General features: G+C 34.3%; 1 protein-coding gene across 17 annotated transcripts in view; it reads left to right on the top strand.

Moving 5' to 3' along the window:
* The window catches only part of LOC145291930 (1-phosphatidylinositol 3-phosphate 5-kinase-like), a 279,737-nt gene that overhangs the window by 203,934 nt on the left and 53,237 nt on the right, over positions 1–22,566 (top strand). For 12 of the 17 annotated variants that reach the window (XR_013869503.1, XR_013869501.1, XR_013869499.1 and 9 more), the window contains 3 exons: positions 927–1,010; positions 20,101–20,253; positions 21,889–22,000. Coding sequence is in view for 4 of the 17 variants with exons in the window: in XM_080137843.1 (XP_079993969.1) it covers positions 927–1,010; positions 20,101–20,253; positions 21,889–22,000 (349 nt within the window). In the remaining 13 variants the exon portion in view is untranslated. The remainder of the gene's footprint in view (positions 1–926; positions 1,011–20,100; positions 20,254–21,888; positions 22,001–22,566) is intronic. The other 5 variants (XR_013869506.1, XR_013869504.1, XR_013869502.1 and 2 more) reach the window with 1 other exon arrangement.

Genomic DNA, 22,566 nt, shown 5'->3' with positions numbered 1-22,566 from the left:
AGTATTTGGATTGAGACCCCTTTGCTTTATGCAGATGTAGAACAGTTGAGGTATTATGGTCAGTTAGTGAGGTAAGTTAAAGGAAAAGATGAGAGAAGGGTGTATTTGCGAGAAAGAAGAATATAAAGAAAATCCTGGTCAGAGATAGGTTAGTTTGGAAATATAAAGGCCATCTAACACATGCCAGCAAGTAAGTCCAATGTTAAACACAATGATGATTATGAAGAAGTTAAGGCAGTTAAATTTTTTTTTTTTTTTTTTTTTTTTTTTGCAAAATTATTTCTGAAAAATGAGAAAATTTGACTGAAGCAAAAGTTTGCTTCATATTTTTTCCAAGTTAAATAAGTATTACTTAAAAAAAAAACATTGTTTTTGCTTTCTGAAATTACAAATTTTGATATTCAAATTCATAACAAAAAAAAAAGTGCCATCCTATTTCGTATAATATTGTCACGTGTTTAACATCCCAACGGACTACTACCCAGAGATTTTTACATCCCCAAACAGAGGGAAAAAATAAATGCTTAACGAAAAGGAATTACTTAAAGAAGGCCTTGGTTGAAGCGAAATCTTGTTTCATATTTTTAAAGGCAAATAAATTTTTTTTTTTTTTTTAAAGAAATATTTGTTTTGGCTTTCTTGAATTTCAAAATTAGATATTTATTTCATAGCAATATTTAAAAAAAGTACCATTCTTTTTCTTAAAAAATTATTTGCTTGTTTTCATTGAAACTTAAAATAATCTTTTAATACGATAAGAATTTGATTAACATAAAATTTGAATCTTATTTACATGCAAGGGTTGCTATGTGAAGAAGCACCTGTTTATTTTTATTTGGCTGCTTTCATTACCACTGCTACTGTTATTTTGTTTTTTGTTTTCAATATTCTTCACCTGTGTGTGTGCGTGTATTTTGGTTTGTCAGTGATCTCAGAACCAATCCCCATCAACAGAGATGAAAAGATCTTTTCGATTCAAGCACAACCAGAAGTGGTGGAAAAAGTTACTGGTACGTCATATGAAGATTTCTTTTGTTGGTAAATTTGTACCCTTAAACCATATGTTAATTCATTCAAAATAAAACTGAGATTCTACTTTTTTTTAGGCGATTACATGTAAACATCCTGAAAAACCTGGCAGAAACAAAAACCAAGCAAAATAGCTATTATTTTAGAAGTTAGAGTAGAGGATCACTTCTGCATATAAATTTAATGTAAAATGATTTCCAGGGCAGAAATTTTGAATGAGATAGTGTTTTAAGGCTGGTAATGTGTAGACACAGTCGTCTCGAAAGAAAATGACTTGATTTCTTAGAATGCATCCAACAAGTCTTGAAAATGATGTTTATTGTGACAAGCATGCACAGAAGCGCTTAAGACGTGTCTCAGTATCTTAGTTGGGTTTGCCTATGCTGAAAATGAGTTTGTCTAAGGGCTATAAAAAGCTGACACTGGAGACATTCAGTGAGTAACTGCTGAGGTTTCTCTGGTAATGTGTTGTGTTGAGTTGTTTCGACGGAGTCGTTCAGGATCATGTTGTGTTTCGACGGAGTCGTTCAAGATTGTCGGGTCATTTCAACAGAGGTGTTCGGGATTGTCGGGTCGTTTTGACAGAGGTGTTCGGGATTGTCGGGTCGTTTTGACAGAGGTGTTCGGGATTGTCAGGTCGTTTTGACAGAGGTGTTCGGGATTGTCGGGTCGTTTTGACAGAGGTGTTCGGGATTGTCGGGTCGTTTTGACAGAGGTGTTCGGGATTGTCGGGTCGTTTTGACAGAAGTGCTCGGGATTGTCGGGTCGTTTTGACAGAGGTGTTCGGGATTGTCAGGTCGTTTTGACAGAGGTGTTCGGGTTTGAATCAAGTTGTTCCGGATCATGTTGGATCATTTCGAGTCATTTCGACGGAGGTGTTCGGGTTTAAATCAATGGAGTTCAGGACCGTGTCGTGTTGCGGGGACAAAATTGTTCGCGGAACCATGTAGACAGAATTGTTTGGTACCCTTTGCCACTGTGTTTACACATTACCTTTTAAGACGATATAAAAAAAAAATTTATGCCCCATGTGACAACAATTTCTAAAAAATAGCCTGAAAAACTTGACAGTAAAAAAAGTTACTTTCCTCTGCCTTAACCCTAAGTCCAGGTGGCAAAGGACCCTTCCAATTCTTGATTTGTTTTAATTAAAACTAGAAAATGGTTACATGTCATTCAAACACTCAGAATAGTCAGAAAGTGCATGATTATTTTACATTAATTTTACATGCTAAACTGATCCCCCGCTCTAAAGTCTTAAACATATTTATTGGTACCGCCAAGTTTTTCAGAATATTTACATGTAATAGAGAAAAAAAAGTAGAATTTCATTTTTCTTTTTGGATGAACTAACATAGGGTCCTAATGTACAATAATGCCGATATTTATATACTAATCCTTTTTATTTTTTAATCTTTTTAATTTTCGAATATTGTTTTAAAATAGTTTAGTCAAAGAAAATCGATGTGGTATTCAGTAATATCCTTTATTATTCCTTTGTTTTATGTTGTAGTAGATTTAGTCATTTTGGTTCAATTTTAAAAAAAAATTATAGTCATAAACATTTCTTGGTGCAACTACATTATAATAACAAAATTCGAAATTTTTAATATTGACTTTCAAGGCAAACTAACGGTTTTTACTTAATTGTCATGTTACAGTAATGAATATATCCCAAAATTATGAAAAACTACAAGGTAGAAAAAAAATTATTAAAGGAAACATTTTTTGACAAAAATTAACGAAAATAAAATTTTGTCTCATAAAAAAAAAAAAACACTGGAGAGTTCCAAAGGGAGATAAATAGCATGCAACTATTGCCAATCTTTTTAATAAATTGTATGTTTTGCCTTGTTTTTAGCATAACTGAGTTACTTCCTTTGTTATTACGTTGCGTGTTCCCAAAGAAATATGACAATGTTTTTTTATGATAAAAGATTGAAAACTCGTGTTTTTCTTTTTAAATAATGCAGTAATATTTAAGTACTTCTAACATGCCAATTAAGTAAATATCATTGGTTTTAATTGAAATTGACACACAGTCAGCAGATACCATTGGTTTTTAAGTTGAATTTTTCATTTTCCGAATTTCGCTATTATAGTGTAGGGCACCAATTTGTTGTTATATCAAAATACCTTTTATTTAGCAGCTATTTTAGATTTTTAGCAAATTCAAGCTTTACTGCAATATTTATCTCCTTTATTTTTAATCGGCAAAAGATATTCAGATTATTCAAACTACTATTCTCATCTTGGTTGTTATTTTCACAATATTTCGACCATTGTAGCCTTAAGATGCATCTTTTCAAACCCTGTTCTAAAAGGATCTTATATTACATCTTTATTTGGTGAAGTTCACACAGCAACTGAAGTCTGACCTCAAATCCTTTCTATATCACATGATTAAATTAATTCATCATATCTTTTGTACTTCCCATATAACAACAACAACAATAACAACAATTGTTTACTGTGTTCAACTGCACTATAACTAATCCATATGTATAGAGGGAGACATCTGATGTAGTTTCAGAAAACTTTATAAAAATTAATATGAACAACCATCTGATGAGAAAAAGTTGGCTAAATTTTTTCAAGTAAAAATTCCTCAAAATCAAATTAGAATTACTGAACCAATCCATGCCTTTAACATCTGCGATAAAAGATGTTCACTTATGAAAGAATAAATATTACCGATCTAGCAAATATCTTTTGTAAACGATTGTCATCAACATTTGTTTATCGTGCGTTATTTTTTTTATCTACTGTGTTTACCAATTGTTATTATCTTGTCATTTTAAATAAGGTTTTCTAAACGGAATAAACATTTCTGAAAATATGTACATCTGTACAATAAGCCTCCTCTTCTATTCTGCGATTCAAAATTTCTTGCATCATGAAATTAGCATGGTATCGGATGGGCAGTCACTCACTGCTGAATGTTGAATAACGCAGAATTAAACGTCATCAGGGATTGTATGCATTTTGACTGGTTTCTCTGTTGATCATTCTAAATTCAAGCAGAGTTTAAAGATCCACAAAACTTTGGGGTTGGCACAGCCAGTCAGGTATTTGGAATAAGTAGCTAGTAAACAATTCCTCTCTGCTTTCGTATGAAAAAGCGTTTCATTCCATGGATAGGTGATTTCATTGTGTTCTATTTGAAGTTGTGAGCCAACTATAATAAATGTACACAAAAGTGACAAACATTTTTGCCCGTAAAAAAATGAACTTTATGATAACTTAATTAACACTGTCGATCCATTCTTTAACTAAAATTTAAGATCAGTTTAGATTCACAAATTTCTACATCATTCAGTGTTCCCCTTTCTGCTTGATATTGATTTTTCCACTTTGGAAATATCTCTCGTATAAAAGACACCCCTTCCATGCCAAGCATGAATTAATTTGCCAAAGTATTTCGAACAAAAAACTCGCCAGTCACTCTCCTATCATAGTATTTATAATACCAGAATATTATAAATAAGAGAATATGGTATGAATAGTTCAATAGAACATTATTGTCTATAAATCTTTTATTTATGTCTCTTCATTTTGGTATATTTTGTTAAATATTATGTGTATTATTTATCCAACTGCTTTATGTATGTATGTGTGTGTGTGTATATATATATATATATATATATATATATATATATATATATATATATATATATATATAATGTGAGAGAGAGAGAGAAATAAAAAGGAACAAACCGAGTTATATGTTCACCAGCATTTCGTTTTTATTATGAGACTTCCTCTGGATGAATGAAGTTAAGAAAACAAAAACACCCGGACAAATATTTGAAAATTTTCTTGTACTGGTGTTTTTGTTTTGTTACTTTTATTCAGCCAGAGGAAGTTTCGAAATAAAAACGAAAACGTTGAACACATAACTCTATTTGTTCCTTTTTATTTCTCTATTTCGTCGGAATATTATTTCCATTAATCTCATCATATATATATATATATATATATATATATATATATATATATATATATATGAAATTGTAAAAAGTTTGGCCCAATTCCAATGCATCTCTAAAGGAATTAGAGCAGAAACATGTATGCACATATGTAGCCAATAATGTTTGTATAATTAAGCATACTGTGTGTGTGTGTGTGTGTGTGTGTGTGTGTGTGTGAATGTAATGAATATTTACCTAGTATTGAGCACTTTGAAAAAAATAGTTTTAAGTTAATTTTTTGAATACATTTGAACGTCATTTATTATATATGTAAGATTTGTTGTTTTTAGCAACATTAACAGCTCCAAAGCGCTGTTATTTATTTCGCTACCTTAGCGGGTTTTTTGGGAGGTGGGGTTTTAAAGCTATAAGCTCTTTTAGTTATATATATATATATAAATAAGTCATCACTTATTTTTTTTATGGGGCATATTTTTATTTATTTATATTAAATATTATTACGTGCATAAAAGGTATACCCATGGATATGCATGTTTTATACGTATATATATGTATATATATATATAGCTGAACTCCTTAATCAGCAAGTGGAATATCACAAGAAGATAAAAGTTAAGTGTTATTTTATATAACAACCCTAACGTGCATGTTGTGCTATGTGGGCTGAAACTTTGATTTCTCTCGTTTTGACAAACCAAAACACAGCAAAGGTGTAGCAACAGTTATCATTTAAAAACAATCGCGATTTTCATCTTCAGTGCACTAGATTTTACCAATCACATGAGGATGGAAATCAGGTGCTTGTTCAGAATAGTTGATTTTGAAACAAACACACTTCAGGTGAAAACACTATTATGTACTTATGTGTCATTTCAAAATTAATAAAAAAAAATTTTTTTTTAAATTATGAAATATGATCTAATAGAAGATGTGCTAGATATAGTTTTTACAAAAAAAAAAATTATCCACAATAACACTATGACATTTTGTATCTTGAAATGGCAGGTCTTAATTGAAAGCAAAGGAGATAATTTAGTTTTGCAGTTACCTCCCCTACTCTAAATTGATAAGTTCAAAAAATTTTATTCGTACATATATTTAAGTTTTTTACTGGATCATTTTTTTATAAGTTTTTGGATTTATACTAATTTTGACATGACACATCTATATATATAAAAGCGAAAATGTATGTGTGTATGTGTGTGTGTTCGCTTTTCCGTGATGTCCGCAAAAGGCTTCTTTCGGAGAACCGCTCGCTCGCTTCGCAACTTCTTAAAACTGTTTATATCATCCATAAATTGTAATATCTCAGAGTTACCTGCGGACCTCGCCTGTCTATTTAATTTTATTCACTTTCAAATCTTAATTATTCCACATTTCCCGCATCAGCACGCGTTACATTCGGTTTTCGGTATAAACAAAAGCGAAACTCGACTCTAATCACAGGCCCAGAGTCAGTTTGTTCAATGTCGACAGCGCGGGTTTTTTCAAAACAAACAATTGACCTCATTAAAAACTGTCCCGCACAAAATCGCCGTCACGTCAATCAAAAACGAGCACCTGTTTGTTTGTTTTTTCACACTTTTCGTAAAAGCTTCCTTTTCTTTCAAACCCACCTCTTTTTTTTCACACACACCCAAAAACACCCGGGCAACGCCGGGTACCCCTCGCTAGTAATTATATAAAAGTGTTTTCACCTGAAATGTGTTCATTTAAAATATCACCAATCTACACAAACACCAAAAAATCATATACATTTTGAAACTTAAATTTTGATAATAAAAGTTGTTGTTTTTTTTTAAATGCACATATATAGTAATAGATATTTTTGAATGTTTATTTTTCTGAGCTTGATTGTAATATTTGGAATTTTAAAAATGTTTAATTTTTTTTATCTACCCAATTAACGTGTGAAAGCTATGACAGATAAAACCTGTTAATCATTGAACTTATCTTTATCTACACTATTGGAATATCCCGGATACTTGTATCCATTTTTGCTAAAAATATATGGTGCTATCAGATCAGGCTGTGTGAAGATATTGGCTTTCTGAACTTAAATGCACCAAACATTGATGTTATTGGGGTTTTTTTTCCCTTTGCAAAACTCAATCATGTTTTACAAAAACAACAATTTTCCTTTACAAAACAACCAAACCAAACTCCATGAATAAATATTTGAAGAAATAAAGAACTTGAAGCATAAAAACATTTTTCAAAATTACTAAATTCAGCATTAAATAACCCAAAAAGGGTTGATATGCCGTAAAGCAATAACAAGTAAACCAAACAAAAATATATATGAATTAATCTCACTCAGGAAAACTTTTTAATCGTTTTAGTTCTTACAAGGGAACTTTACTTTATGGGGGTGTGTGTGTATGATTGATGTTAATTCACACATATAGTGGATATTATGTGTAATGAATCTACGCCTTTGCTTTAATGTCAACTATTTTACATGAAATTTCTATTTTTTTAAACTTAGTATTTCACACTGTCTGCATGTTTGGTAAAGATATGGATTATCTCCCTTATTTTTGTAGCTGTTCTCTAGCTCAAAAACTATTCAGAAAATAACAAAAGAAAGAGGTGAAAGAAATAAAGGACGTTAATTAACATAACTATCCACAGTAATTACAGTAAATAAATAGAAAAGGGGGGGGGGGTCTTCGCCTTCGGGCCAGGATCAAAGTGTAGTATCTGTTCTGATGCAACACTCCACTTTCTTTCATTTCAATTTTGTGGTCTCGATTAGTGGAGAAGAAATTCTTCATGACTAATACGTGCCCCATTTTGTCGAACTGGTTTTGCCCTTCATTAAAAAACCGACCTTGTATCTAACTGTGTTCTCGTAGGGAGACAAGTAAAAAAATAAATAAATAAATAAATACATTAATAAATACATTTCTAATTCAATGAAAAAAAAAAATTGATAAACTTAGTTATAGAGACAGTAATATAAATAGATATTGAATGTCAAGAGGCCTGGTAAGAATTAATTCACTTTAACTGATGTCTTTAAAGGTTATTATTTTGTGTCATGCAGTATGAACAGATGAATTATCATAGTCGGTACATTTTGAACATTCAGAATTACTAATAACAACCGAAAATCTGTAAATATGATTGTAAAATTATGGCTTTGCGTTGTTTTTTGTTTTTGTTTTTTTGTTTTTTTTTACCAATGTATCATTACTAAAGGGACATTGGATTTTGTATGCCTTACGTTGTTGACTTCTCGGGTGGTTTGGTCCTGCATCAACTCCATAACACACCTGGATAATCTAAGCACTAGGGAGCATTATCTGAGTGCATAAGAATTGATTTGACTGCATCCATAACTTAGATCAACCATTTGGATTGAATCATATCTTGAGCAGACATGAAATGTTGGCAGCAGTAATATCGTATGGGTTAGATTTTTATATCATTATTTTTTTAGCCAATCTGAGGAATTGTCGTCAGGTAGATGGGCTGTCGCATAGTTCCCTTCCAGTCAGGTGACTCGACAATGTAGGATTAGGTGGTCTGTGTCCTGTGATGCTTCCTTGCAATTTGGACAAATTAGGGAGTCTATCTCTTTCCATCTGTATTTGTTTACTGCAGTCCTGAAGTGTTTTGTTCTGATCTGGTTTGCGACTACCCACTGCTTCCTACTATTTGTAGCAAAACTTGGGAGACGCAAAGTTTTAGTCTTCAATGATGTATTGTTTCTTCTTCCATGTCTCAACCGAGTCAAATTTTTTTATTTTTGAGATGTAGAAGGGCTTTTGGGCTTTTAGTTTGGAGGTACCTGGGTCATCTTTTAAAATATGTTGGATTGATAAGTCCCTGGTGTCCTCCTCTACGTTTTGAATCCATTTGTGAGTTACCTCTTCTCTCTTTAAGTAGGGTGGTGCGATTGAGCTTGCTACTGGTAGCCATTGTATTGGGGTTGACTTCAGACATCCTGAGTAGTACGCATAGTTTCTCAGAGATTTTTACTTGCAGCACTTTAGCAAAACTGGATGATGGTGAGTAGCTTCCTGCTAGCATCCATCTGCATGATAAGAAAGTATTTTTAAATCTTAATTTTTAATTTTATTTCTTATCACAGGAAAGCATCTGGCTGGCATAAATCATAATGGATAGTTTCAGAGTCTGTTATGTTCATTATATTTGCAAATTGACCTCGGCGTACAAGATTATTAAGATTGTAGCTTACATATTACCAAAGTGTTTCCCATCTAAGTACATAGTAAAAACAATCCAGGAGGAGTTGAAAAAGACAGCCAACAGTATATTTTCTTTTATTTTCTAGTTGAAACACATGACTTGAAGTCTACATAAAAGTGAGCTGGCTACGTTCTCAACTAGAAGAAAGTCTTTTTGTAACTCCAACAGTACCCACAGGCCATGCACACACGATATAAGGCAACGTGCACTAACCCTAAGTGTGTGTGGCCACACCTCTACTCTGTCGAGTACTGGACCCCTCAACATGCACCCGTCTCTCTCAGACCCTCAGAATCAGCCCGCTGATACTCAGGGTTTACAGCGCTCACAACCCCAAGTCCGGGCAATACCTGGATGCGGCTAGGTGATCGTCTACGTCAGGTTCTGTGGTCGGATTCTCTCACAGGCATTGGAACTGGCAAGTAGGCGTCTTTCGCTGTTGCACCTTGAAGATCAGGGTCCTAGCAGCTGAAATCAATGTGTCATTCTTCACAAAAAAAGGAGTTGAGAGGTTAGGTCAGGGAGAGGCAGACAGACGATGGTTGGTGTCAGTGGTGATCTTGAATCTAGCAGTTATTGGCTTGCGAAGACGAATTCTTGTTTTTTTTTTTTTTTTTTGTTTTTTTTTTTTTAATTTTGTTGTCCTAAACCAGAAACACTTCAAGCTATTTCGGCAATAGCTACCAGCCTGAACAACATGATAAAGCCGTTCAGTGGTGAAGGCGATGTGGTGGCTTGGTTAAAGAAAGTAGACCTAGTGGCAAAGCTCCTAAAGATAGGCGACGTTGCCACATTGATACTGTTGTTCCTGGAGGGTGATGCACTAGCCCTATATTTGGAGCTGAGCTCCCATGAACAGGAGGATGCTGAGACGATCATAGCCAGATTGATCCAGGCATTTGTGGAAGGGCCGTTTGAGGCGTACAACAAATTGAAAGAGAAGACGTGGACGGGGGAATCCGTCGATGTGTATGCAAATGAAGTCAAAAGATTGGTGGAACTGGCAGGAATTTGGAGACAAGTAGCGAATCACGTAGCAAAGATGGCATTCGTTACCGAGTTGCCAGAGGAGATTTCCAAGAGGCTGCAGCAGGTCCCAGGTATCAAGACTTTGGAGGTGAGTGATCTACTCCCAACTGCAAGAATATTAGTGAGCACCCAATCCTCTGGGGCCGTAAGAACGGTGGCAACAGCATGGAAGGATGAGAGCAAAAACTGCCTGAGACTGCGAGGCACATGTTTCGAATGTGGAGTCCCGCACCTGTGGAGAGACTGCAGGAAGTTCTTGGAAAGGACTGTGTACTACAGCTGTAATCAGAGTGGTCACATGGCAGTTAACTGCAAGAGTCTGGGAAGCTGTCAAGGTGAAGCCGAAGTGCCAGCAGCTGCCCCGACTTAGGAATAATACTAGCAACAACATTGCAGTAGACGGAGTACCGAAACATATCCTTGATATCAGGCCAGTGGAAAATGAAATGGTGGAAAGCGATGTGCAGTGGGAGGATGGCAAGACACCTCAAAGAGCAAGTAAGGAAAGACGACCGTCACGGTGAATGAGGGATTATGAAATGTGATCCAGAGATCAGGGAGGTATGTTGTTTAAAGGTGTGCTCGGGTGGAAATCATGCGGGAGACATGTATAAAAGAGTTGACAGGTTAGGTCAGAGAGAGGCAGAGAGACGAAGGTTGGTGTTAGTGGTGATCTTGAACCTAGTGGTTGTTGGCTTGCAAAGATGAATTCTTGTTTCTTTTTTTTTTTTTTCTTTAATTTTGTTGTCCTAAACCCGAAACACTTCTTGGCATTTTTGGCTCAGAGTAAGGTGTAGTATCTGTTCTAATGATGCATTAGTCTTTCTTGTCCTCTGTTAGTGAAAGAGCAGTGTTTCTGGATTGAGATAATTTTTTTTTTATTCTAATCCAGAATGTCCATGTTAGGGAGCTGAATTTTCTTCCCATTAAAAATTGACCTTGTTTAATTCTGCCCTCATTGGGAGCAAGTAAATAGAAGCAAGTAAAATGAAATTAAATTAAAAAAAAAAATTGTAGTTACTGTGCATTGTATTTTCTTTATTTAATTGAATCTTATTTTAGAAAGTCAACAAAACAAGGGAAATAATCCATGTCTTTAAAACAAGGGAAATAATCCATGTCTTTAAACAACATCGGGTTTATCTATTTCTCTCTCTCATTTCACTGTGAATTGTTTATAAAAATAAGTTGTTTTTTTTTGTTTTGTTTTTTTAAGAAACATTGTTGATTTATATGATATTATACATTTTTTTTTCCTTATATTTTATGTCTAAATCCTTGCATGCTCTTTAATTCCATTTCAACCATCTTTACCAAAATTGCTATAGATTTACGCTTTAAGTGTACAGCACAAATAACAATGTGTAATTGATATGCAGACAAGAAACATACAGACACATTTTATGTCACATAACTTTTATATCAGATTGACAAGAAAGTTTTTGTGGGTTTAACTTTAAAATTTAGATGAACATCTCAGTTCAAACAAACATTTATTGATCGATTTAAACACCATCAGAATCAACACATTCTTGCCAACACATGGTCCCTCCTCGCCAAACTTTCACTAGAAACACTCGACTAGCTGAAAACACTATCAATAATTCCCCCCACTCTTTATCTGTGCCTAAACCTAAACATAGATTCCATGATCAAAGCTTCTTTCTTAGAACTGCACGCCTGTGAAATTGTCTTCCGTTTTCCTGCTTTCCAGCTTTCTATAATATGGTTGTCTTCAAGTCCAACGTGAACAAGTTTCTGATGAGCCATTCCACTTAAGTTAACAAATTTACCGAACTTCCATTACTATCAATTACTATATTGTCCTTTTGACTACTCTACACTCTTTAACCCTTATCCTTGAGTGGCCTATCGGCCTTGATAAGTGGTGACGCCTATGTATAAAAAAAAAAAAAACAAGTGTATTTATGCCAGTAACATAAAAATCTTGCTTCTGGTGGTAATGAAGTCGTTGAAGGCATCTTTGATATCACTTAGGTTCAACTTCTGCAAGGTCGGTTTAGCAATGTGCGGTCAGGCATTGTTGTGGAGGAGAATTGGGTCTTTTCTGTTGATTAATGCGGGGTGTTGTTGTCAAAGACCCTGATGCATTTCATCCATTTGTGACCGTACTTCCCTGTCCTAATGGTTTCGCTTGCATTCCAAAAACTAATGGATGAAACTGCTCACAGACCACCAAAGTCAACATGACCTTCTTTTGGTGCAACTCTGGCTTTGGGAAGTGTCGTGGAGCTTTGTCGGCGTCTAACCACTGAGCTGAGCATTGCTAGTTGTTGTAAAGAACCTACTTTTCATCACAAGTCACCACCCAGTCAGAAAACGAGTCATTCTTGTTGCATAAGAGAAGATAACACTTCATTTTGTGAATCATCAAGTTTTTTTGTCTTTTCAATTTCTCATCGGAAATTGTCATATATGTTACATCTAATTCAGAAGCAAGTTCTCAAACAGTTATGCGTCGATTGGTTTCAACTTGGTTTCTTAACATCCGATGTCCGTTGTCAACATCCGATAGCTGATCACTATGCTAATCATCTTCAGTACTTTCATCACTGCCACAAAATTTCTAAAACCACCATTGGGCTGTACATTCAGTCGTGGTTCCTGGGCCAAACACTTCGTTGATATCGTGAGCTGTTTCAGCAACTTTTTGGCCCAGCTTGAATTGAAATAAGAAGATTGTGCAAATTTGTTTTTTGGGGGGTTTTTTCCATCTTGTATTCAACATTCTAAAAAAAAGATCCAAGTGTTTAAAAATTATTGTAATTTAAAATATAAAAACGCTCTTTAAAATGATATAAAGTAAAGGTATTATCACAAAAACTTATTTGGAAATCATTTGAAATCAAAATTTAAAATTCTGCAAGAACCTTCTTGTCAACCTAATATATATATATATATATATATAGAGAGAGAGAGAGAGAGTGTCTGTGCATATATATATATATATATATATATATATATATATATATATATATATATTTTGTGTGTGTGTGTGTATTTTTCAAAACTCCAGGTGTAATTACATGCAGTAACTTTCTTTTAATCTGATTTGGTAAGGGAAAATGTCTCCATTTTTTTTTTGGTATATATCTATCTCTCCTTTTCTGTCTATCTTTCCCCGTCTTTTTCTCTCATCTTTTCTTCTTAAACAAAATTCATGTGAATACTTAAATTCAGAAAATTTATTCTGTTCTTTTTATTTCAGCAGATATTAATTTTTTTTTTTTTTTTTTTTTCGGAAATTGTATTAAAATGTAACTTTTAATATTTGCTTCTGAATGTGTTTTGCACAATGCAATCAATTTAACATGTTTTCAAAATTATATTTTGACTATTGCAAAGTACTTTTTTTGTCATAAAAAATAGAAAATTTACATTACTTGTTTTGATCCGACTATTGAGTGTTATTTGTGCAATGTTTTGGTTGGTGTAGTCTTCAACCATTGTCAGGTATGATGGTTGTTATCTTAGAAAAGAAAGGAAAAGGTTTCTGGCTCCATAGATATTTTCGTATTCTTGGAGTTGTTCTGTTTTTTGTCCGTGGTTTCTCTAGAAGTGTAAGCCATTTTGAGTTCCAGAACAGTTTCAGATGGTTCGCTGTTACACACAAGTCCTAGGAGGTGACTTGCTTGTAGTAGACAGTTCCACAGAACAAAATATTCTTACCGTGTCGAGACGGAAAAAAACATGTGAAATTGCTCCAGAAAAGGTTTAATATTTATGAAGCAACTCTGGTTTCTGATTGGTTGGTAGTAGAACGTGAATTAATTTGATTTGTCAGTTCTTAGCAGCATCGTTTATAAATAGAATCGTCCGACTGTGTGGGATCATACCCCATTAATACAACCAAAATATTGCAACATCCTCCCTATTTTTTATAATGGGGAAGTCCCTTGTGTTTGTTCTGCTCAGAAAAAAAAAAATATTTTTATATTCACTTAGACATAACAAAAATTAGAAATCATTTGGATCTTAGAATTTTAGCATTTAAAAAGACGCCATTTTTAATTGTGTTCAAATGTCAAAAAGGAAAATTACAAAGAGTTTGTTTTTTTTTAAGCAAAAGTATTAGTTACACATTAGTAGGTTAAAGTGTTAATACAAATAAAATGGATACAGTTTAACGTCTTGTCCAAGACTATTTTTTTTTTTGATATATAGAAATCTATATACATACAGGGCAGTGGAAAAAAAAATTATTCAGTCGAATTCCCCAACAAGTTTTGAGAAAAAACGTTGTAGCTTTATCTTTGTTGCGGGTTTTGTAAATACATCAGCGATATTTTGTTCTGATGATATATAATTCAAAATAATGGATTCCTTTTTCACTAGTTCCTTTTAAATAACGTAGGACTTGTTTAGCTCTGTTTAAATCCTTCATTGTTGGTCATGATAATTTTTGTGACAGTTTTGTTATTGTATAGCATATGTCGGGCCTGATTGCAGTCATTAAATATATAAGACTACCTATAATTTTGCGATATTGTGTGTCATTTATTATTTCAGATTCTGTGTGTATATTTTTATTAATATCATTTTCGACCGGTGTAGAGCGTTTCTTGCACTCTCCCATTCCAAATTTTAATAGTATTTTGTCAATGTATCTCGATTGAGTCATCGTAACAAGTCTTTTGCTTTGAGTAAATTCTATCCCCAGAACATCTGGCATCAATTGAAATGAATGGCTCTCGTCTTGGGGAGGCCTCAAGTTTTGACAGGCTTCTGGGCTTGACCTTTACTCCTGATCTTAAATGGAATACGTACATCAAATCTGTTGCCAAGGCCGCTGGAAAAATGGTCTGATCCTTCTATCGATCCAGTAGATATCTCACTGATGATGCAATTCTCTATCTATATAAGAGCCAGATACGTCCAAGGATGGAGTACTGTTGCCACATATGGGCAGGAGCTGCTAGAAAAGACTTGTCCTGCCTTGATAGAGTTCAAAATAGACTTCGGGGCCTGATGGGAGATGTCCTTTTCTCTTCGCTGCAGCCTCTGTCTCACAGAAGAGATGTTGCGAGTTTGTCTCTGCTTTATCGTTATTTTCATGGAAAGTGTTCGACTGAGCTTCAATCTATGGTCCCCCCTCGCCAAACTTTCACAAGAAACACTAGACTAGCTGAAAACACTATCAATAATTTTCCCCACTCTTTATCTGTACCTAAACCTAAACATAGATTCCATGATCAAAGCTTCTTCCTTAGAACTGCACGCCTGTGGAATTGTCTTCCGTTTTGCTGCTTTCCAGCTTTCTATAATATGGTTGTCTTCAAGTCCAACGTGAACAAGTTTCTGATGAGCCGTTCCACTTAACAAATTTACCGAACTTCCATTACTATCGATTACTATATTGTCCTTTTGACTACTCTACACTCTTTAACCCTTATCCTTGAGTGGCCTATCGGCCTTGATAAGTGGTGACGTCTATGTAAAAAAAAAAAAAAAGAAACCAGGATATTTTGTCAAGATCGGTTATTTTGAATCTTTTACTTAATTTGTTCTTAACATCAGTTAACATTATGTCACAATTTGATGCGATTAAAATATCATTGACCCACAAAACCAAAATCAGTAATTTATCGTCTTTGCGTTGGGTATATAAACAGGGTTATACAGCGCATTGTTTAAATTGTTGTTTAATAATATAATCATGAAATATTGTGTTCCAACACTGAGCACTCTGCTTTAGACCATATAATAACTTGTTAAATCGCCACACGCTATTTTTATCTTTCATTATAAATCCCTCTGGAGGGGTAATATAAATTTCACAATCTATTGGGGCATTCAAATAAGCATTTTTTACGTCCATTTGATGGATGTTTAGGTCATATTGTGACGCGACTTGCAGTAAAATTCTGATTATCGTTAGATTTGTGGTCGGTGAAAACGTAGAAAAGTATTCTTTAATCTTGCTTTGTACTATTCTACGCCTGATGCTGCACTCTTTTTTTGTAAAGACCCATCTGGTAGAAATAACATGTTTATCTCTTGAGAGAGGCACTACCATATAGGTATCATTTTCGGTTAAGGCATCTATTTCTTTTTTCATGGCAATTTCCCATTCAGCACAATGTTCTGAATTAATTGCTTCGTTGAAGCTTTTTGGCACATTTTCCATTGAATAGCAATAGTCGATTTGATAATCTTTTATATTGTCGACCACAAAAAAATCGGGTCGTCTTCTATTTCTTTTGGGATATCTTTCGACTTTATCATCATCATCATTATGGACACTCTCGTCTCCGTCATTTTTATTGTTTTCGTTTGTTCTAATTATTTGAGGTAATATAATTTCATCCTCTTCATATGACGGGTTTTCGTCTGTAAAATTAAACGTGTCTGTGAATTTTACACACCGGATTCTTTTTATTGGGAAAAAATATTAAATTGGCTGGACTGTTTTTATCGTATCCAAGAAATATACCTCTGTCGGCTTTAATATTCAATTTACTCTTTCTCTATATATGCGAAGCAAGTTGAACCAAATATATGCATTCTGCTTAAATTTGTTTTTTTACTGCAGAAAGATTCATATGGAGTTTTAGATAGTGTTTTGTTAAAGCACCTGTTGCATATATAAACTGCCGCCATAAGTGCATACGTCCAGAGGTTTTTAGGAAGTTTTGATTCAATGAGTAGGCATCTTGCCATTTCAAAAAGTGTCCACCACGCACGTTCAGCAGTCCCGTTTTGGTGTGGCGATCTAGGAGCTGATGTTTCATGCCTGATATGATGGTTAATTAGTAAAAGTTCAAAGTCTTTATTGGTGAATTCCGTACCGTTGTCAGAGCGAATACACTTGATTTCACCATAGGGGGCCATGTCGGCTATATATTTCTTAGTTGCTAGCAGGGTATCAGATTTATTCTTTAAAAAGTAAACCATTATTAAACCTGAATGGTCATCTACGAAATTCAACACATATCTATAATGTTCTCTGGCCATCGGTTCTACGGGACCGTTTAAGTCACACTGCACCATTGATAGGATTTTTTTGGCCTTTTTGTCTGGTATCTTGTTTTGATAGTTTGTCATTTTCCCTTGCATACAGACGTCGCAGTTGAAGTTTTGTGATGTTTGTATTTTCATTCCATCAACTACAGTCGGCAACTTTTTGATATCACGAATATTGTAGTGTCCAAGAATTTTATGCCATGTCTGTAGATCATGGCAGGCGGTTTTTGATGGGACTACGCTATTTAAATAATATAGTCTTCCATTTTCTTTAATATCGAATACATTTCCATTCGGGTATACCAGTTTTGATTTATTGGGGCTAAAGTTTATATTTGCACCTTGTTTTGTGGCAGCTTGTACAGAAAATATATTTTGTTTAAATTTTGGGATTAGAAGAGCATTTTCTAGAATACAGACACACAGTTCACCTTTATTGTTCTTTAGCGAGATTTTCGCATTGCCTCTTTTCAAAACGATATCATTGACTCGACTCCCGTCAGCTAGTTCTACAAAATGATTTTGTGGCTTAAAGTTGGGATCAAAATTGATAAAATCAGATTCCTTTGTAATCACATGTGCTGTGGCCTCACAATCGACAAGAAAATTATTATTGTTTGTTGAAGCATCAAATGTACACGAAAATAAAAATGTATGTTCGCTAACAGAGCTCTCTATATTTTTTATGTAGTCGCCATTTTGAGTCCTGTATCTACATTGGAAACTCTTGTGATTAGGTCGTCCACAATTATAGCAAATAATTTTTGTACTTTTCTTAGGAAAAAACTTGCTTTTGGCAAAGTTGTGTTTTTTATTCCTGGCATGGGTATAATTCGATTTTGGTGTTTTTATGTGTGTATTTTTAAATTTCATGATATTTGTGGATTCGTTTTTTTCTGTGATCATTTTACAGTTTCTTCATAACTTCTGAGTGCTACCTTGAATTGGCTAAAAGTCATGGGTTTTTCTTTCTGTGTTATCACGGTGGTAAATGGCTTGAAATCACTCGGTAATCCCTTAAGGACCATGGAAATTAACAGACTGTCACTTATAACTTCACCAGACATTTTTAAAGAATTTGCAGTTGTCTTGGCTCTTATAATATAATCAGTAATAGTTTCGGCTTCCATTCGTTTTAGAGAGGTTAGTTCAGTGTATAAAGAAATAATTTTGGGTTTTCCTTTCGATAAATAATGCTCTCTCAATGTTTAATGTTTTGCAGCCGTCGTCCAGGGCTTCTCTCATTACCAGTGATAGACTTCTGTCATCTAAACACTGTATTAATTCCGCAAAGACAGTTGCGTTCTTTTCAATGAATTCGGGGTTGTTTCTGTTTTCAGGTTGTGTTTGTAGTACTTTGTGTAGTTTTTGGATTCATAGATATCCTAGAAATTTAACTTGCCACAATTCGAATTTTGATTCGGATCCATCGAAATATAGACGCACGCTGGGCGCATAACCTTTTAGAAACGTAAGCCATTTTGAGTTTCAGAACAGTTTCAGATGGTTCGCTGTTACACACAAGTCCTGGGAGGTGACTTGTTTGTAGTAGACAGTTCCACAGAACAAAATATTCTTACCGTGTCAAGACGGAAAAAAACATGTGAAATTGCTCCAGAAAAGATTTAATATTTATGAAGCAATTCTGGTTTCTGATTGGTTGGTAGCAGAACGTGAATTAATTTGATTCGTCAGTTCTTAGCAGCATCGTTTATAAATAGAATCGTCCGACTGTGTGGGATCATACTCCATTAATACAACCAAAATATTTCCTCAATTGTCTCATAACGACAGCCTCTAAGGTTTTCCTTGAGCTTAGGTAATAACCAAAAGTCACAGGGAGCAAGGTCTGGGGGTGAGGAATTGTCTTGGTCAAATAATCTTTTTGACTGGTGCAGTCGCGCAAATCTTCCGCATCTTCAGTTCCTCACAAATAATTGTGTGTACAGTTCCCACACTGACATCAAACTGTGCACTTATTATCTCTATAGACACACGATGGTCCTTAGACATGCAATTCTTTATTTGGCCAATCAACTCTGGTGTTCTGACTTCCTTACTTCTCCCACATCTCTCATCATCCTTCAGACTCCCTGCCTTCCTTGAATCCCTTATGCCACTCGGAAACTGATGCTCAATTCATACAAGATGGTCAAAAAGCAGTCTGAAGCATTCCATACGTTTCTGTGGCATTTTTTTTCCAAGTTTAAAACAGAATTTTATTTCATATCGTTATTCTAAAGTGTCTGTATCATTCAGATTGCATTTTTGAAATTCACCAACTGTGACAATCTGACTTTAGTAATGTGTATTCCAATTCCATTTGGACCTGAAATCATAAAAATTGGTCAGTCATCTCATAAGCCATAACATAGTGAATTTTCAATAGTCTACAACAATTTTAAATGCCTATACAAAAGAAGTCTGTAAATTTATTGAAGGCACTTTGTATATTTTTTAAAATTGTACTGTTTTACTTAATGGGGTGCTATAATTTCATTATGAAACAATTCATTTTAAAATGGGTAAAGTGGAATTGGTTGTCTTAGCATCAGATTAATTATTAATCACCATTTTTGTTAATCAACGTACATACTATCGACTAATTCGACAACTAACAAAATCCCACCTCTTCATTGTCGAGATCTTTAGATGCCAGAAAGCCTTCTACTTTAATAGTTTTTTCCCATGGACTGTTAGACTTAGAAATCCCCCCCCTCCTATTTCCTGCTTCCTTGTCTGTACTAACAAGCGAAATAATTAATAATAATGTCATCATTATTATTATATAGATAATAATTAATGACACTAAAAATACAAAATAAATTTTTATCATTTTTATTTCATTTTGTATCTCTGAGTGATTATCACATTCTCTTATTTGCAATAATGGTCTTGTTGCTTGCAGCGGGTAGAGATTCGTTATCATCTGTTAGTATGGAACCAAGTACCTGTAGCCCAATGGAAACGGAAGGACTTCCTGGCAGTCAAGAATCTCCAGGGGGTCCTGGAAGCAGTAAAGAGGCCCGAGGTAGAGCAGCAAAGAAGGAACTATGGAGATGTAAGCCATACATTCTTATTTACCAAACTTTTTTATCAACCAATTGTTTCAGCCAATCATTGGAATCTGACACACACAAAAGTTTGTTTTTTTTGTTTTGCTTTTTTACAAGAGCCACCACTTATCAAGGCTAGAATGTCACTCGAGGATATGGGTTAATGAGTATAAGGTAATCACTGAGACTTTTTTTTACATGGTGGCTACCACTTATCAAGGCCTGGAGGCCACTCATGGATAAGGGTTATTGCATGTACGGTAATCAATGGGATAGTATTGTAGTAATCATTAGTATTGGAGATTTGATAAAGTGTCTTAAGGGGGCGGTTCATCAGGAATTTGTTTATGTTGGACTTGAAGACATCCAAGTTGTAGTCAGGTGAGATAACAGTTTAGTAATCTGTAGTGGTGGAAATAAAGTAGAATCTGATTATTTATGAGGACAGCTCAACAAGAATTTGTTTAGATTGGATTTGAAGATGACTATGTTGTAGTCAGTTGGAAAGCAGTCCTGCAATAGTTCTACAGGCGAATAGTGCTAGGAAAGAAACCTTGTTTATAGAATTTGTGTTTCAATTTAGGCACTGACAAAGAATGGGAGAAATTGCTTGTAGCTAAACGAGTGGTGGTTTTGAATGTTTTATAAAAAGGAGTTTTATGTGCCTGACAGTGTTCTTGGATAGGTTTTGTCGTAGCATGTCTTCAATAAGTATTGATAATCAAAATAATCCGATGAAAGGTGTTTTGACCAAAATTAACACCTTACAGAGCCTTTCGTCAATTACTGCACAAGCCAAAAGCCCCCAGCATATAAAATCAACAGTAGGTTCTTTGATATGGTGGGGCCGCATTTGAAATGAATGTTTCTGTTTAAAGCAAAATTTCACAATGATATTTCACTTTTTCATTTTAAACTTAATTCAAGCTATCATCACTGCACAAGCAGTAAGGCCAAGCATGTAAAATCAATTACAGCTTCTTTTATATGACAAGGGCGCATTCGAAATGAATGTTTCTTTTTAGAGCACAATTGAAGCATGATATTTGACATTTGCATTTTAAACTTTGATGCAAGTCATTATATATATAAAAAATAATTTTATAAAATCAGCAGTAGGTTCTCTACAGTGCAATGTAGATTACAATATATTGTGAACTTAGTCACTGTGAGAGGCATGTGAAGCTTCCTCCAGGTGCATTGCGATAGGTCCCTAATTAGAGCAGGCAATCAATCGATTTGATTGAAAAATGGGCGAAACCATCGATTTTGATGACAATAAAAATATGGGAGTGTGAAACATTTGTTGATCATTTAATCCCGGGCAAAGTCAGGTCACCCTGCTAGTCTTTAATAATGTCATTCACCATTTGATTTCCTTTTTTGATTTTCTTTACATTCCCAAGTTTTGACTCATCTAACCTTTTAATCCTGTCAGATAGGTACACACCTTTGAATAATTGCAAGTACTTTCTTACAGAAAATAATTGCAATTTTAGGCTAGTGAACAGATACAATATTTAATAACCGAAACCAAAATGCAATTTACAGTAAATAAAAATGTTGTTTTTTTTTTTTGTGTGCGCACGTTTTTTTGTTTTTTTTTCTATATTTTGTGTTCTCTTGTTGTATATTTTTAGATAATTCTGAAGAACAAGTTGCTGAGGAGCAGGAGAAGAAACGGACAGTGCTGAGCCTCTTGCCCAGTTTTCGATCTTCACCTGGAAATTTTATAAGTCTCAAAATGCCATTGTAAGTAAAATAGAAATAAAATCAAAAAAATTTGTCCTCACACCCCATCAGTGATGTTTCTGGCAAAGGAGGGTAGAATTGTTGCTTTATGCGTCGGAACTATCTGCCTAACCTTTATCTTGGATAGTTTTTGACTTTGAAGTAGCTTTTTTTTTTTTAATTCCTTATATCAAGTGGTTTTATGCCTTGTCTGCAGTAATTTCCATAAAAAGACATTGACTAAAACTACAAAAAAGTTTTTATTTTATTTGATTATTGTTGTTTCACCCCAAACAAGGCACAGGGCCACTTAGTTGTGAGGGGCTAGATATATCTAAGGCTTTTGACAGGGTATGGCATAATGGTCTTCGCAGGAAAATCAGATCATACGGTATCACTGGACGAATACTTAACTAAATACTTAATTAAATCCTTTTTAAGAGAAGAATTCAGGTTGTCCTCAACGGTTGTACATCCAAACAATATGATATACATGCAGATGTACCTCAGGGGTCTATCCTTGGATATTTATTCCTAATATTCATAAATTACCTCCCTTTCTTTCCTTTATCCTTTTCTTTTTCTTC

The sequence above is a fragment of the Euprymna scolopes genome, chromosome 13, assembly GCF_053919585.1.
Source record: "Euprymna scolopes isolate OS-2025 chromosome 13, ASM5391958v1, whole genome shotgun sequence".
NCBI lineage: Eukaryota > Metazoa > Mollusca > Cephalopoda > Sepiida > Sepiolidae > Euprymna > Euprymna scolopes.
This window is presented reverse-complemented; position numbering and strand designations above follow the sequence as displayed.